The sequence below is a fragment of the Triticum urartu genome, chromosome 6 (assembly GCF_003073215.2).
Source record: "Triticum urartu cultivar G1812 chromosome 6, Tu2.1, whole genome shotgun sequence".
NCBI lineage: Eukaryota > Viridiplantae > Streptophyta > Magnoliopsida > Poales > Poaceae > Triticum > Triticum urartu.
In genome coordinates this window covers 455,356,505-455,372,721 of record NC_053027.1, presented here as the reverse complement: position 1 = coordinate 455,372,721, position 16,217 = coordinate 455,356,505, and the positions used below count along the sequence as shown (strand labels likewise).

The 16,217-nt window shown below is 48.1% G+C and overlaps 2 protein-coding genes and 1 long non-coding RNA gene across 4 annotated transcripts; 2 read left to right on the top strand and 1 right to left on the bottom strand.

Annotated features, from left to right (window-relative positions):
• The first annotated feature begins 1,325 nt into the window (after positions 1-1,325).
• Positions 1,326-4,706, top strand: LOC125514153 (protein REVEILLE 1-like). Its single transcript, XM_048679428.1, has 6 exons — positions 1,326-1,979; positions 2,079-2,177; positions 2,266-2,377; positions 2,469-2,530; positions 2,638-3,012; positions 3,528-4,706. The coding sequence occupies exons 1-6, from the start codon at positions 1,965-1,967 to the stop codon at positions 4,215-4,217; spliced, it is 1,353 nt and encodes a 450-aa protein (XP_048535385.1). The 5' UTR covers positions 1,326-1,964; the 3' UTR covers positions 4,218-4,706.
• A 423-nt stretch (positions 4,707-5,129) lies between these two features.
• On the bottom strand, positions 5,130-11,398 carry LOC125514152 (PH, RCC1 and FYVE domains-containing protein 1-like). Of its 2 annotated transcripts, none has more exons than XM_048679427.1 (9): positions 11,124-11,398; positions 10,639-10,725; positions 9,769-9,858; positions 9,599-9,685; positions 9,308-9,502; positions 6,823-8,764; positions 6,364-6,510; positions 5,869-6,278; positions 5,130-5,783 (listed from the first exon to the last, which is right to left on the bottom strand). In XM_048679427.1, exons 1-7 carry the CDS (start codon positions 11,172-11,174, stop codon positions 6,479-6,481), a joined length of 2,484 nt encoding a protein of 827 aa, XP_048535384.1. In that variant the 5' UTR covers positions 11,175-11,398; the 3' UTR covers positions 5,130-5,783; positions 5,869-6,278; positions 6,364-6,478. The 2 variants fall into 2 exon arrangements, with proteins under 2 accessions (XP_048535384.1, XP_048535383.1); XM_048679426.1 differs by having other exon boundaries at positions 6,725-8,764; positions 11,124-11,393.
• An 11-nt stretch (positions 11,399-11,409) lies between these two features.
• Positions 11,410-15,371, top strand: LOC125514154. Its single transcript, XR_007286273.1, has 3 exons — positions 11,410-11,543; positions 12,930-13,010; positions 13,170-15,371. It is a non-coding gene; the product is annotated as an uncharacterized LOC125514154 (long non-coding RNA).
• The last annotated feature ends 846 nt before the right edge of the window (positions 15,372-16,217 follow it).

Genomic DNA, 16,217 nt, shown 5'->3' with positions numbered 1-16,217 from the left:
AAATTGAGTGGTGATTTAGCACATATGGGCATTATGACAGTGAGTTAGAGCATCTACAATTGGACTCGCCTAATATGAGCCTCCAGTGTCGGTAGAACCATATGGACGTGTTCGCTGACAGTGCCCACTGACCCCTCAAATATCCGAGTCCAAAGTCTTCCTCCTTATACGCAAATCCTCAAATCCATACAATCGACTCCCTCCATCTAAGAATAAGTGTATGTATAGAAATTTTATAGGACAAATTATGCAATTGTACTATGGTAGAAAAAATGATGAAGTCAAGTTTAAGCCGCAATGTGTACTTGTGTTAAACTTATGTTAGCCAGGCGACCAGCCCCACGCATAAAAAAAAGTTAGCACTACACTGCACCGCACCCAAGGTTTCTCGTCGTGCATACGCAACGACGCAACGACGAGATTTAGTGTTAGATTCTTCATATCGATTCAAGAATTGAATGACGACGATTGTGGCTCCCGAACGCTGGTCCTTAAGGACATGTGTACGAAGACTTTTCAGCTGTCATCAACAAGGTTAGGCCGGCTCCAACATGAGAGCAGTGACTCGTTCTGTTGGTGACAATGGTCGTTCGGGTGTCCATGGTCCTCGATGTAAAATTTTATTATATCTGAATGCTTTGCACTTTCTGTGAATTTGATATTCTCGAAAACCAAAAGCACTACACTGCAGCGCACCCAACAACATCTGATGACATGGACCGAGCCAGGACCCGCGTCGAAGCACGACGCATTTCTTTACCCTATCCGGCCACGTCGCCCGTCCCCTCTCCCACCTTCTTCCTCCGCTCCCGTCGAGAGCCGAGCCGGGTCCCGCACACTCCCCGTCCCCGTCCCCGTCCCCGTCCCTGTGCGGATGGATCACGATTCACGGCCTCACGCCACAGGAGGAGGCCACTGGCGGCTCGCTGGAAACACATGGCCAGGACACTTCGGGCGATTTTTGTAGCGCCGACCCGAGAGCTTGTGGCCAGGAGCCGCCCATTTGCAGGCGAGCGCGACGCCTATCCGACCCACTTGCCGCTTCCAGAGCCGCGCCGCGTGTCGGGCCCCCGCGGCCCGGCGCCGGCGGGGCCCGGCTGACGTGCCATAAAGCGCACGGAAAGATCACCCCGGCCCTCCCTTTTCGTTATCCTCTCGCGATTTTTCTACCCCGCCCACCCGCACAGTCACGGGCGCATGTGCCCCAACAAATCTCGTGGCTGGGATATTTCCGCGGTTTTTTCTTGGAATTTTCCTCTGGAGCACAGGGAGGCCGTCGACGGTCTAAAAACGGCAGCGCTGGTTTTTCCCCCCCTCTTGTGGCGGTAGGAGAGAAGTGAGCGTGTCCGTGGCCTGCTTCAGCATGTGGCGAATGATCGGACGGGATTGAGCAGCCCTATGGTTAAGGCGGCCCTGTGATTTCCTCCGGTGCATGCCGACGCCGCGCCTCGCGAGCGAGCGGGCGAGCACGCGTTGCATGCAGGCAGGCGGAGAGGAGAGCACGCGTGCGTGCGAGGCCAAGTTGTACGGTGGCGCTGATGCTGCCCGCCCGCCCGCCGTGGCAAACGGCACATGACAGCGAGTGAGGCGGAGGAGGAGCCACAGCCACAAGAACGAGCGGCTCAAACCGCAGGGTTTATATTTTTGTTTTTTTTTCTCCGGGAGGGCGCCGGGAAAGTGGAAAAATCCCGTCCGACGTGGCGCGCCCCTCCATGCTCTTTTTCTCCCGTCCCCTCACTCGCCAGCGCGCTGGGCCCTACGTACATACGTACCCCTCTCTTTTATGCGACTCCTCTCTCCCTCCCCTCCTGACTCGTCTCGTCTCTTCGCCTCTCTTCTCTCCCTTCTGCCCGTGCCTCCCTCCTCGCGCTTCATCGACAACGAGCACCTCGTCTTGGTCTTGGCCTTGGCTTTTGGTGTGGCGACGTTGGGTACTGTGATTATCTTGTTCTCGCTGGCAGGAGATGGCCTGTACGCAGGTAATTCATCCACACTTCTTCCGGGTGCGATCGAGTTAAAATGGTGCAGATTATGGATGCTTATGCTTCTTCTCCTCCGTGGTCCGTGCTTGCTTGCAGGAGAACGCCATGGCAACCGACGAAAGCACCGGGGATCATCGCGGGAGTCGTCCGAGTTCCCACGACATGGATTTATCAGGGGATGACCACGTGCCAAAGGTACCGCAGTTTCCTGCGCAAAACCCGCGTGTCTGTGTCTGTGTCTGCAACCGCCCCCCTGAATCGAATGAATTTGTGGCCCGAGCAGGCGCGCAAGCCGTACACCATCACGAAGCAGCGGGAGAAGTGGACCGAGGAAGAGCACAAGCGCTTCCTGGAGGCCCTGCAGCTGCACGGCCGCGCCTGGCGCCGCATACAAGGTAACGATCGCGCGCCCGTGGTAGTACAAGGCAACCGATTTCGCACGCTCGGTTCGCTGCGCTCACCCTTTCTCCGTGCGCGCTCTCGCAGAGCACATAGGCACCAAGACGGCGGTGCAAATCCGGAGCCACGCGCAGAAGTTCTTCTCTAAGGTCGGGCCGCCTCCCCTCACCATCTAACCAACTCGCTCATCCCTCGGCCATGGTTTGTTTATCAGCCACGGGTTTTCCTGACGCCGGATTCGCCTCGCGCTCTGCAGGTCACCAGAGAGTCGTCCGGGAGCAGCAGCGGCTCGGGCGCCGCGGCCGCGACGGCGACGGCGGCGATCCAGATCCCCCCGCCGCGGCCCAAGAGGAAGCCGACGCACCCGTACCCGCGCAAAGCGGACGACGGCGCGGCGGCCGGCGGGAAGCACGGCCCGGGGCTCACGCATCTGGAGAGGCCTCCCGTGCGGATGGGCGAGCAGGAGGAAGGGTCGCCGACGTCCGTGCTCACCGCGTCGCGGGTCGAGGCCTCGGGTGGCCGCTTCTCCAATAACTCCAGCGGCAGCAGGTCGCCGGTTCCGTCGGCCGCCGGCTCCCTCTACGGCTCGTCGGTGGACAGAGGGGACGGCTGCCTCTCGCCAAATACTAAGGTACCGTGTTTATTTACGAAGCATTTTATATGGCAAAAACATGAGCCATACAATATCCAATTGCAATATAAAACAAGTATGTAATTGCTAATGCGCTCTCGCCTGGAATTCCTTAAATTTCAGTCAATCATCTTAGACTTCAGTTTGCCTTGAGATTAAAATGATTGGCCATACTCTCTATAGATCTAAAGGTGGTGGAAATTAACCGAATCTAAGAAAATTGCAGTTGCATGGATGCTCTCATTAAAAAAATACGGATCAGATTAGTTATGAAGAAAGAGTCCAATTTCAAGCTGAGTTTGGCTTCACTCAGGTCCTCATACAGCAATACAAGGATGAGTGGTTTAATAAGAGAATAAAGGCTACACACCAGAGACCTAAACAAGTAATACTGACATCACTTTGCGAAGAAAGCAAACTTTAGATATTCTCCCAGTGAAATTTGTCTAACACGATCTGCTTTAACACGTCTGGTACCTTTCAATTCTAACGCATTTCTGAAATGCCAATTTCAGGCTTCAGAGTTCACTGCAAATGGTGATGTCAAAGAGGGGTCATGTACAGGATCAGCGACATCGGTCCTTAAGCTATTCGGCAAGAAAGTCGTGGTGAATGATTCATTCCAGAAGCCGAATACCAGCACCGGCAACCCGCAGAATGGTGGGGACGTCGGAACTGAAGCTTCAGACGATACAACCACACAAGGAAGCAGAAACCTACCTTCTGGCGGTGCCACAGAAGGAAGCTCATGGAGTCCATGGCCGAGCAGCATGCAGCAGTTTGTGTATTTTGTTCCTCAACCGGATGGTTTCGCCACACAATCTGCGGTGCCATGGTTCGGCACCCTGCCTGGTGCAATGTTCTACCAGCAAGCCGTGGCTCCAAATCAGCACCAGCACCAGCGCCATCGCTCAGAGACCGCAGACCACAAGTTCATGCAGAGGGAAGGATCCTGGACAGGATCAAACACTGGCCCCGGATCAGATGCGCATAATTCAGATGCCGCCGACTCCCGAGGGAGAGGAAACAGCAGCGAGAGCGACAAAACGCTTGTGCCGCGGTTAACAAAGTGCGAGAGCTCTGTTTCGGTCAGCCTGCAAAGAGGTTTCATGTCATACAAGAGATGCGCGGCCGAGAGCGAATCGCTGCGGTCGGAGGCACCCAGAGAGGAGACCGACGGTGAGTTGACCAGGCTGTGCTTGTGACAGCCGAAGATTTGACACGCTCTTCACAGTTTAGATGTTTGCTAGTTTTGCTCTAGACTCTTGAGCTGGTCGTGTGATCTGCAGTGGGAAGAAGTGACTACCCATCCTGCTGGTTTTGCCTGTCGGTATGTTGCACTTCTCCGAAGCAGCTTGAAGCCGCATTAGATTGAGCAATTCTGGTTCTTGCTCGTGAATATATATAGTCGGAATCTGTAGTAGTATCCATGTTTTTGTTCTCTACAGAGTGTCTGCAGTTTTCCCCCAAATCGGGAGGCTCAGAGTTCAGTGTTGTTGTCTGTATCAACCTGGGCCTGAGAGAGGGTTGTCGTAGTCTTAACTGCATGTTGTAAGCTAGGCAGGCTTGTATCACTCTGTAGTCTGCATTCTGTAAAACATATGATGGGCAGAAGACGAACAAAAACGTCGAATGCTCTGTATATCTAAAGTATAACATAATATACCTGGAATTGGGTCTGCGCATTCATCTTCTTTCCAGGAAATGTTTTTAGATAAATTCCAGGAAATGTTTTTAGATAAATTGCAAGGTATTTCTACAGCAATCAGCTTGCCAGTTATGACAAACTACTTGTTTTCGTCTTGTAGAACATTATTATTTTTGCCTGGAAACTTGTACTGCCTTATGCACAATGTTGTTGGGGCGGCACCAACAGGGCTAGCGCGGCGGCAGCAGCGGCTCAGGTGCGGTACGCGACGGAGAGGAGGCGTAGCTGCGGAGCGCTGCCGAAGCGGGGAGGAGGACAACTGAGGCGGGTCACTGGGAGGCGCCTGGACACCTTCAGTGAGAACCCTTGCCATGCCAAAGTCGCCATTTCTACCTGTGCTAGCAGACGGGGAGCTTCAAAACCAGCCGTTCCGGTACGTCTTTGCTCTCCCACTATGTGACTCAGATCAGGAAGGCAACGCCCATGAATCCACACTACAAACTTACATCCAAGTTCCGAATGATTGGATCACTCAAGAGGAGGCATCACAACCATAATCCAACTCAATTCAGACCTACCCTCTGTACATCATATAGGGGTTAACCATGGGGATCTACTCCTACTTACCTACTCCCTCCGTTCCGAATTACTTGTCGCAGGTATGGATGTATCTAGATGTATTTTAGTTCTAGATACAACCATTTCTGCGACGAGTAATTTGGAACGGAGGGAGTACTTACCTAGTACTCCCTCCGTCCCATAATGTAAGACGTTTTTTGACACTAGGTATTGTCATTACTGAACAGTACCATCTTTCAGTGTATTTACTACCCCCTCGGTTTGCAAAACATGGTTTGGATATTTCATTATGGACTACATATGGACTGAAATGAGTGAACAAACACACTAAAACGTGTCTATATACATCCGATTCACAAAAAGGTTAGAACATCTTTATTTGTGAACGGAGGGAGTATTTGGAATCCATTGCCATTTACAATGTCAGTCGGCTGTTACAGCTGGTTACTCTCTCATCTGTTCCGTGCTGCTGTACTTTGCAAACACCTTGCTCTCATTTGCTTCCCACCATTTTTGTGCTTCCTTCTCGCCAAAATGCTTCCGACTGTAGGATTGTTGAAAAAGCATATTATCACACAAGTAAATTATCTAGGGAATTGTGTGTGTATCAAAGGCCTTTTTGGAGTTACCTGAACCGGATGCGCTTGACGCCTTTGTTTCCACCGGGGGATGTGACAACGGTCACATACACCCCGCGCTCGATTTGCTCGATCGTGCCATTGGGATCAACAGGAGGAATGGTGGCATCATTTTCCCCGGCATAGGTATTGCTGTTAGTGGGTGCTCTTCTGCCATTTCTATGCGTGACTGAGCCTTTCGCCACAGCTGCGCTTGAAGACTGTATACGTTCCCTGTCCACTTGCTGATGGTGATCCCTGATGCTGCTCAGCTGTTGAAATTTGCTGGTGACAGGGTTTTTGTCTGGTGGGTCTGGTAATTCTGCTTTTACTGGTTGTCCATCGTTGATGCGGCTAGGTATAGTTATGGAGTTGTATTATTGCCCATCAGCTAAATCAATCTTCTTTGATAAAGTATTCCTCTGCACAATTTGCGCCAGACAACTTATTTTATATAAATACTCAGTTTCTGAATAGGTAGGGAATTGACATAGGTCAAAGTTATACCTGATAGGTTAAAACCTTTATAATTTCTTTTGCAGCTTTGCAATTTGCTGCTTCATTCATGATAATCAGCCAGGTTTCCTCGACTTTTCGTTTGTACATTTGAACCTTCAGGCTCCTATGCCGGCATTGTTCTGCTAGGGTGGTCACCTGCTTAGATGAGAACAACATAATTATTAAGATCAATGCTTTACATTTTTAAATAAAAATAAGTTAATAGTTAGTGAAAATATAATGTAAGACGTTTTTTGACACTACACTAGTGTCAAAAAACGTCCTATATTATGGGACGGAGGGAGTATCATTTAAAAGGAGGACAAAAAAAAATCTGACATTGCAAACAATGTTATACTCTATGAATTACCTGTGCTTGAAGCTGTTTTACTTCTCCTAGTAATATATTCTCTGTCGAATCTAATTCTGCTTTCAAATTAGTAGCTGCTTCTGGCATAGAGCCGGTACCTTTTGGGGGTACTGGTTCAGGCATTCTCTGTGTAAGCGAAACGTCGACTGTCTGTTTATTTGGTATGGAACAGCATGGAATGTTGTTTCGTGCACATTTAAATTGACTGGGGCACTCTACTTGCCCCCATCTCCGTGTTTTCAGTTGAACCGGTGCAGCTAAGTCCTGATTTCTCTGATTGGAACCCTGTGCCGTTGTCATTTTTTCCATGATAGAATTTGCTTCCTTGAATATGCGTGATAACTTCGGTGTATATGGTCTTATTTCTGTTGGAAATGCCTCCTCCTTTTGGATCGCTGATTGTGAACTTAGTGTGCCATGTCCTTCAATCTTCTGCAGTTGAGTGAAACACACATCGCAAACACGGTATCTTTTGCTCCTATCTGGTCCAAGAGCTGCCCTTGAAACCTTGTTACTGCTGCAGGAATTGCAGAACATGGAACCACAGTTGTAGCAGTTGTGCTTCTTCCTTGTGAAGGTAAAAGACAACTGACAACTGCTGCATACAGATTGATCCTTGCCTGAGATAGACCTATGTAAACAAACCGCAATAGTGAAATTGGAACCGCAGGCTATACTGTCTACTTGCTTATCTTCCAAGGACTCCACTAGAGTTGGGGAGCTCCTGTCAGTATAGTCACCTAAACCAAGTTGACCTTCTGTGCCTTTGCCCCAGGTATACACCTTTCCATTCATTGTCAAAACTGCGACATGGGAAGAGCCTGACGATATATCTCTGACAAACTCAGTCTTAAGAGGCCCTTCAACTGTACAAATAGATGTGTCACTCAATCGGCGGTTGCCTAATTGTCCGTGTTCCATGCTTCCAATGGTGAAAACAACACCTGTTATTGTAAGCGCGACTGTCAGTGCCTTAGCACAGGATACCTGAGCAAAATCAGAATCAGTGAGTGGCTTGACACAAGTCGGTACAAGCTTGGATTTTTGGTCAGCATGACCCAGCTTTCCTTTATCTGCATCACCCCAAGTGAACAGCTTCCCACTAGGAGCATTGCTCTTGACAGTACCTAATATTTCCACAATGGCAGCTGTGTGCCATGGCCCACATGCCACAGCCTTGGTTCTTAACCCTTTCAGAGACTCTACTTCTTTGGGCCGAGCCACGCTCATCGTGTTGCCATGTCCAAGAACACCAAATGTTCCATCGCCATATGTGAACAGTTGACCAGAGGAGGATATGATAGCCGTGTGCCATTGGCCACATGCGATCTTCAGAACCGATACGCCATCCAAAGGATCAAACAGTTTGTGTGGGAACCATTGGCTTCTTTGACACTGATCATCCCACAGACCCAAGCTGTGAGTCCCTTCACCCCACTCATAAAGTTCTCCTGAAATTGCAAGTGCACAGGTGTGCTTTGCCCCAAATGCAATAGCCTTCATAGGGATAGAGGTAAGAGATTCGATAATCGTAGGTTCGGAGACACTGACACTCATTGTGTGTCCCAATATCCCACCACTCTCCTTTCCCCAAGAGAAGACCTCCCCTTGCTTAGTAACTATTGCTGCATGTTTCTCCCCACAGGCGACGTTCTGCACGTCCAGAATCTGGGTTGGCTTCAATAACCTTGGAAGTGAAACATTATCTTTTGGTGCATCTCCATTCTCCAACACACTGCCTGGAATTTCTCCCCAGGCAAAGATGTCCTTCAGAGAATCTATTCCACATGCCATGTGGGATCCTTCAGAAGCTTTCAGTTTAGGCATTTGGGTAATTCCCTCCTGAATTTTTGCAGCCACTGGAATATCCATGAAACTGTTTTTAACTCTGTTTACCATTTCAGGAGTAATTCTTTCCAAGTAGAAATCTACATCTGACCACGTTCTCTCCCTTGGAGAGACGAATGCTTCTGGGCAATCCAGACTGCTCTTCGATACTTTGTTCTGTATCAACCTAGGACTGCCATACAGTGAGTGTACCTTCATAAATAAATTAGTTAGATACTTCCATAAGTTATCAGTTGAATTTAACAATTTGAAATTACTAGTGGCTAAGAAATGGCAATTTACAGTCTTTCATAAGTTATCAGTGATATCACCTTATTTAGTACTGCATCTGTAAAGTAATATAAGACTTTTTAGATTACTAGTGATCTAAAAAGTCCTATATTACTTTACAGAGGGAGTAGTTATGAAAAATATGCAGCTCCACAAAGTGTATCATTACCCACTTGACATTACATTAGTTTGGGTGTTACCTAATAATTGTATTATTATTTATATATTTGGAAAGGATAATTTATCAAAATGGCCAGAATTGTAACACTGCTCAACATGTTGGTTATTAATTTCGCAATTTCCTGAGCCGAGCAGTAGGTTGTCCCTGATTTTAACAGAAAACCAAAAGTTTTACTTAGCGTAATCTAGGAAAGGTCACAGGTCATGGTGAACTCATACTTGAACAAAGTAATCATGTTCTCACATCACATAGAAATCATGACATGCATAGGTTCCAAATCTAACCTGGCTGAACTTTCTTGTGTCATGCACTGAAAATAGCCTATTCCTTTGCTGAATATAGCTAGGAGGGCTATTTGCGCAACTGTTTATCCGACGGCTGCTTGTTGAATCAACCAAAAGAAGAGGACTATATAGAGCAGATACCAAGGCTGTTAGGCCTAGATGCCAGCAGTCAGCTTGGTCCTTGTCTTTGCAGATCTGGAAGACATGATTGTAAATAGATGTTAGAAAAGGCAGTGATACGAGGAGCAAAGAGATTCTAAACTCAAGAATTCCAGGCCTAGTAGGAAATACCAAGTCCAGTGAGCATTCACCATTCTTGTATATGACTGACAAGGAGTGATGTTCCTTTTCTGGCCAATGCAAACGCAAAAGGTTTGTCTGCAAATACAGACATTCTAAGAATATGTATGTCTTCTTATACTTAAATCAATAAAAAGTGTTTAGGGAAGAAAACCAGATACCGTTTTCTGTCCGAGAACCACACTTGACACAGAACTCAAGCTCAGACTTTTTTCCCTCTCTTTGGAGTACCATATTAGCAGTTTTTCGTCCTGCAAACCGAAAAAAAAGTTATGCTGGGCTATTGTGACAGGCCTTTTATTTTTTCTATACCTGAACTGTTTACAGTTACAGGTTTCAGTACAATTATAAAATGCATTCTTGGTATGAAAACAGAGAATGCATGACCAATTCTGAAAGCTACATTTGGAGTTATCTATTCATAGCGCGGTTGTAAATATATTATGTACTGTAAGATATTTACATGTGGTTTGTTTGTCAGCAGTAACAAGGCGTGAAGGAGCATGATAAGAAGGCGGGGACCATATGGACTGATGGAGACAGGTGGGTAAATCAGAAGAAGTTACTAAATGGTGTTGATCATTGCTGAGGTGGGATGATATGGTGAAGAACTTGAAGTCGAAAGCAACTTCTTGACTGTCGGTAATTTACCTTGGTATATATGAGTTTCACGTGGGCTTATTTCCGTATCGGTTTGATACTTGACTTTCAATTATTAATAAAAAATATTGCGAGAAATTTCTGTTTGTAGAAAAAGTTCAAAAGTAAATAAACTTGTTCTCTAGCGCATTGTGTAAAAATGTTTTGCACCGTTGAGTTTTACATGATTGACCAAATTTCCCATACGTCCAGCCATCAGAAATCTGTAGCACCGCACCTCAGTGTTACTACTCACTACTACAAATCTATATTATTTTCATTTTGAGGGAATTATACAGGTTTCTAGTGGTGATTGTATGAAGGTAGTGAAAGAACGTGTAATTTTCTGATCTTGTAGTATAGTATTCTGTAGTGCCAAAGAGGCTACTCACACATGATAGCCTGAACGGGCAGAACCTGGGCTTCCCTCTCTTCCCGCACTTGAGTAGATGGGCGCCTTTCTTGACAGCAACAATGGCCTGAAGAAAAGAAGTGAGAAATTAAACCATGTAAGCGGAAACTCATGGCATGTGTCTTCTGCAGCATTGCTACTTCTTGTAGGTACAAGTGAACACAAAAAGATCCAGGCAAGAAAACTGTGAAATGAACAACCCAAGCTGTTTCGAGCTTTGAAATATGATGAGACTGAAACGGATCACTGTGTTCTTTCTTCCAAGAAAATGCAGATGGCTGTGGTGAAAATGCTCGCCAAAAACAGCAGCAAGAAAAAGAAGAAGAACAGATCCGTCTATGCCAACAGGGACGCGGTGAATTACGAGTGGCCAAAGAAGAATCACTTGAGAAGGTCTGGGGCTTGCAGATAATCAGAAGAGGATGCAAGATGAACAACACTTGTTGCTTGCTGCAACGTACGCACCTGCTCGGCTCCTCTGGTTCCGGAGCTCCTCCCCTCGAGCTCCCCCGCCATTGCCGCGGGATAAAGATCGGGGAAAAGAAACCTTGGCACTGGCAGCACCCTGGGGCTAGGCTCGGGCCTCCTTTGGTCAACAGCGGGAGAAAGCGAAAGATGGCGGTGGAGCGACAGAAAGCAAGCGAGAAAGAAGAGGGGGCAGAGCTTGGGGACGGAGGGAGGGAGGGAGGAAGCGAAGGAAGAAGGCGGGCTGAGGCGCCGTGAGCGGAGGCAGCTCCGGGACCCGGAAAAAGGAAACAGTGGCGATTGTTAACCGCGTGTGTTTAAAGATGACGGACGGGGAAGAGACCCGAGCCTGCCTGCCTGCCTGCCTGCCTGGTGTGCTTTGCTTCGCTTTGCTCGACACACGCACACACGGTTGCAGAGGTAAAAATCTTATTCATTCATTTCTCTCTGTTGGTTGCAGCACGCCCTGCTACCTACTTATTGCTACAATGTCGAATCTGTTTGCTTGTAGTTTAGTAGCACTCCATTTACCATGCGGCCGTATGGGCAGCAGGGCAGGGCTGGCCTTTAGCTTTCTCCATCTGTTGGCGTGCGAGGAGAGAGGGAGACTCTGAGAGGAAGAGGCTGTTTGTTTCTGTAGTACTACATGCCTACATCTGTTGCTGTTTTCTCCTTCTGCGCGAGGCACATCTGTGGCTGTAGCCCGCGGTAGCCTTCTTCGTAATCTTGGATCCGTTTCCTGTCAAATCTCAGGATCTGTCACGATTGCCTACTACAAGGCCCGAAAAGCCCGGTCCGTGCCGGCATCCGACGGCGCACCACCGCCATGGATTAGCGCAGAATCTGGCGCCTGATTTTCGTTTTTCTGATCACCCTCTTCAGCATCCCCGCAAACGCGAAGGCATCGTCAGCCCTGTGTTGGATTATTTTTTTAAAACGGAGGCAAAAGTTCTGCCTCATCTCATTAAATAAGAACAAGAACAATGTATTTTGTAAAATATTTCAGGACAACAAAGGTCCGAAAAGGGAACCACTCTCCGGTAAAATGTTACCCAGGAACGTAGCCCCGGCCACTACCAAAGTTTTAGCCTCTTCCCTAATCTTCGCCGCCACACTGGTGGGCAGCGATGCCTTGTTGCAAAAGACACGAGCATTTCTTTCGTTCCAGATCTCCCAGCATATGAGCACTTGTAATGAGTTTACCGCCTTTCTCGAGTATCCCGGTTGTCCCTCGCCCGATTTCCATCATTGTTTCACTGTGTGCAAGTCGTGCCAAGAAGATCTCGTTGATTGCCACCCCAACCAATCATAGATCAAGTCTCAAACCCTTACAGTGAAGCAACATTTGAATATCAACGCAGTTTCTGGAACCCTCTTGCATAGCTGACAAAGGCCACAGTTTGGCCACCCTCTACGAAGCCCTGTGTAGGATGAAACGGAGCCCTGTGTAGGATGATCGTGCGTGTCCCCGCACATGTGGAGAGGACCACGCAGCGTAGGCAGGCGCTGCCCCCGTCCGAGTCAGCGCACAGCGGCTACGCGGCTGGTTTCTATCTCTCTCTCGTCCGCAGATGGGTGATGTCGCCTTGGACGCTTCGCTGCCCGTGCGTGAGAACGGCGTTGCTGCAACGAGCGAACAGCAGCAGCGAGTACTGCCTACTCTGGCGCCGTGCGTGTATGTATCCCTAATAACTGAGTACGTATGTGTGACAGGATAGCTCTACGTGGTTACTGTGCGTACGCTACCGGAGTAGTGGTGCCTTTATGCACGACATTCCTCTTCATTGAGCATTTATGATTTTGCAGTGCGCACTGTGCAGTGATGTTGCTGCTGGCGCTTCTTGCCCGTGTGCATCTCCAGGGTTTTCTACGGTGGACTTTTTACACGTAAGTTCAAACACCTGAAAATTCCAAATAAAAATTGAGTTGGAAATTCCAAAAGTATAGTGCTTCCTTTGGTTTACAGGAATTTTGCAAGACTTATGTAGGAATTTTTTCTTTCTAGAATCGCTTGGTTAGTATGAATGAATTTATATTCCTATGTAGAATTGGGTTTGCCGGAGCATGGACGGGCTGATTCATCCCCCGCCTTTGTTGTGGTGCACCACTGCACTTTGTTTGGTGGGCCTACACAAGCTAAGTTGTGGTCTTCGTCGCTATCACCTAGTGCCACTCCACCGGCACCAGGTGTTCCACCTACTGTGTCAACCTCATCTTCAACTTCAACTTCTGTCGAACCCGTTGTTGCTCCTACTTCACCTACGGTCCGTTCAGAGGCACCGATGGCTCTGTCTGAAGGGATGTCCACTCCCTTTCAATGTAGTAGCCGTTACCTCGTCTTCGTTGACGACTATTCTTTGACCGACGAGCACACTATGGATAAGGCAATGCGCCGCCAAGCTGAGCGCAATTTGGACACATCCGTGACATTATGGCCTGAACGAAAACTTTTTATGTCACGATTATGACACTTCTATGATGATTACTGTGACAAAAACACGTATCATCATAGATGTGGTGGATTCCTACTTCCATGACAAAAAATCATGACATAAATTGGGCTTTTCATCCTGGGCGGGCCGGAGACGCATGTGCATTTACATTCTTTGAGCGTCCATGACGAAAAAAAATGTGGTAGAAGCGAGGGCAAGGAAAATTTCAGGGAGTTCCCGGTTACGGTGGGTGGTCAGGGCCGAGTGATGCACTGTGGTTTGCGCATTTCTCTCGTACATGCGTGTGTGCGAGGCATTGGCTAACTGAACCCGAGTGAGGCATTCGCTTACTGAACCTGAATGATTGCACTAGCTACGTTACTGAATCCGAGCGATCGATCCCTTGGCTGTTAACTGAACCCGAGTGATTCCTTCATGATTGCTGCTAACTGAACCCAAGCGATCGATCGTGCTCCTACTTACTGCAGGCGACCGAGCCCCATGCGGGACGTAGCCAACTGGTGTTGGGTTGCCTCTCGATAAACAGTGGCCGTCGCTACCGCACGCACGATACGTAGAACGAGTCGAGGCGTGGTGGGGGGATATGCTGCAGCGCTTCCACCTTGATGAGAACGAAGATGCTGGAGAACTCATAGCCATGCAAACAAGCATGCTCCACCCGTAGGATGCTCGCGAAGCCGGCGACAGAGGTCGCGACTCCACGCCTGTTCTAGAGCTCCAAAGACAGCTTCTCTAGCCACAGGTTGACGACGTGCTAGTAGGAGAAGGAGAAAGCGCTGTCCCCCGCATTGTGCGCACGATCTGGACCATGTGAGAGCCGACATAGATCAGACTCGCACGAATGGCCGCGACCTGCTCCTCCTCCTGCTGGAACTCGGCGAAGGCCGTGCCCACCGCGAACCCAGCAAAGCACACTGCAGCAATCCCGAGCCGCTGCCGGAACACACGCCGGAGCCAGGGAAGTTGGGCTTGGGTGGAGAGATGTTGACAAGGCAAAGAAGGGTATTCTGATCGGGGACGAGAGGGAAGTGGACGTCGGGCGAGGTAGGGCGACCACGGACCACAGGCTCCATTGGGGCAGCGGAAGCAAGTCAAGGCGAGTTAGGGCGAAAGGGGACAATGACAAGCGAAGGAGAGGGGTCAGGGCCGAGCTGTGTGACGGGCTGTGGTGAAGGAGGGCGGGTACTAATAAGTGCAGCGCTAGGTTTAGGGTTAGAGCTGCAAACACGGATGCTGCATCGGAAGCTAAGATGTCCAACACGACGGCACAGCCAACAAACAACAGGATCCCAACAATCTCGTCGTCTATGACTAAGCGAGAGGCAACGGAAGCAGCGCAGGTGTAAATCGTTAGGTTTACCATATCGGAAAAGAGGATTTGGTGCGAGATGCGAGGGACATAATGGTGCTGGTGACATAGGGCCACGCGAAAGCAGGGCGTCTCTATAGGTTGCATGGCGAGGCGAGGGTGGACTAACGATTAGGGAGTCACATGAGTGGGCAGAGGAGGCAGAGGGGTGGCTGGATGGCGCAACGGAGGAAGAAGATGCGACAGAGGTGTGGCTCTGATGAGCCGCCGATTGGGCAGAAACCTGCCGCGTCGGCAGATGAGAAGGATTTAGTGTATCTAAGCCGCCATGTACTTGATTACGTAATGGCTTCGATCTTGCAGTGCTCAATCCCAGTGACAGAAGGGGACATGACACGTATTTGTATCGTTGCTATTAAGGATAAAAGATGAGGTTTATTCATGCATGAGTTTACGTTTTCTACATCATGCCATCTTGCTTAAGGCGTTACTCTGTTCGCTATGAACTTAATACTCTAGATGCATGCTGGATAGCAGTCAATGTGTGGAGTAATAGTAGTAGATGCAAAATCATTTTAGTCGACTTGTCTCAGACGTGATGCCTATATACATGATAATTGCCTTGGATATCGTCATGATTATTTGTTTTTCTATCAATTGCCCAACAGTAATTTGTTTACTCACCGTATGCTATTTTCAAGAGAAAACTATGGCCCCGGGTCTACTTTTATCATATATAAAATCCTAAAAATACTTTCCTGCAATTTTACTTTATTTATTTTATTTTGTATTTTTATTCGATCTATCTATCAATTACTACACAATTTAATCTTGCACGTAACCGTCGAGGGATTGACAACCCCTTGTTCGCGTTGGATTGCAAGGATTTGTTGTTTGTGTGCAGGTGTTGTTAATGAGGTGTTGTGTGGTTGTCCTACTGGATTGATAACATTGGTTCTTAACTAAGGAAAATACTTATCTCTACTATACTGCATCATGCTCTCCTCTTTAGGGAAATCCCAACGCAGTTCACAAGTAGCAATGCCTACTGCTGGCTTATTATTATAAACATATCTTGTCATTTCTAGTAGGTTTAGCTATTCTAGCAGCTTCATCAGAAAAGTAAATAACATGCCCATCAGTATTATCAAGAGATCCTTAATCATAGCAATATTAGGTTCTACATTTATTTGTTCAGAGGGTCTAGGTGTTCTGGTATTACTTTTATTAACCATACTTGTAGCTTTAACATGTTCCTTGATCCTAACAGGGAAAGGAGGTTTCTCAATATAAGTAGTAGGCACAACTGGATCAACATTATAGATATTTTTT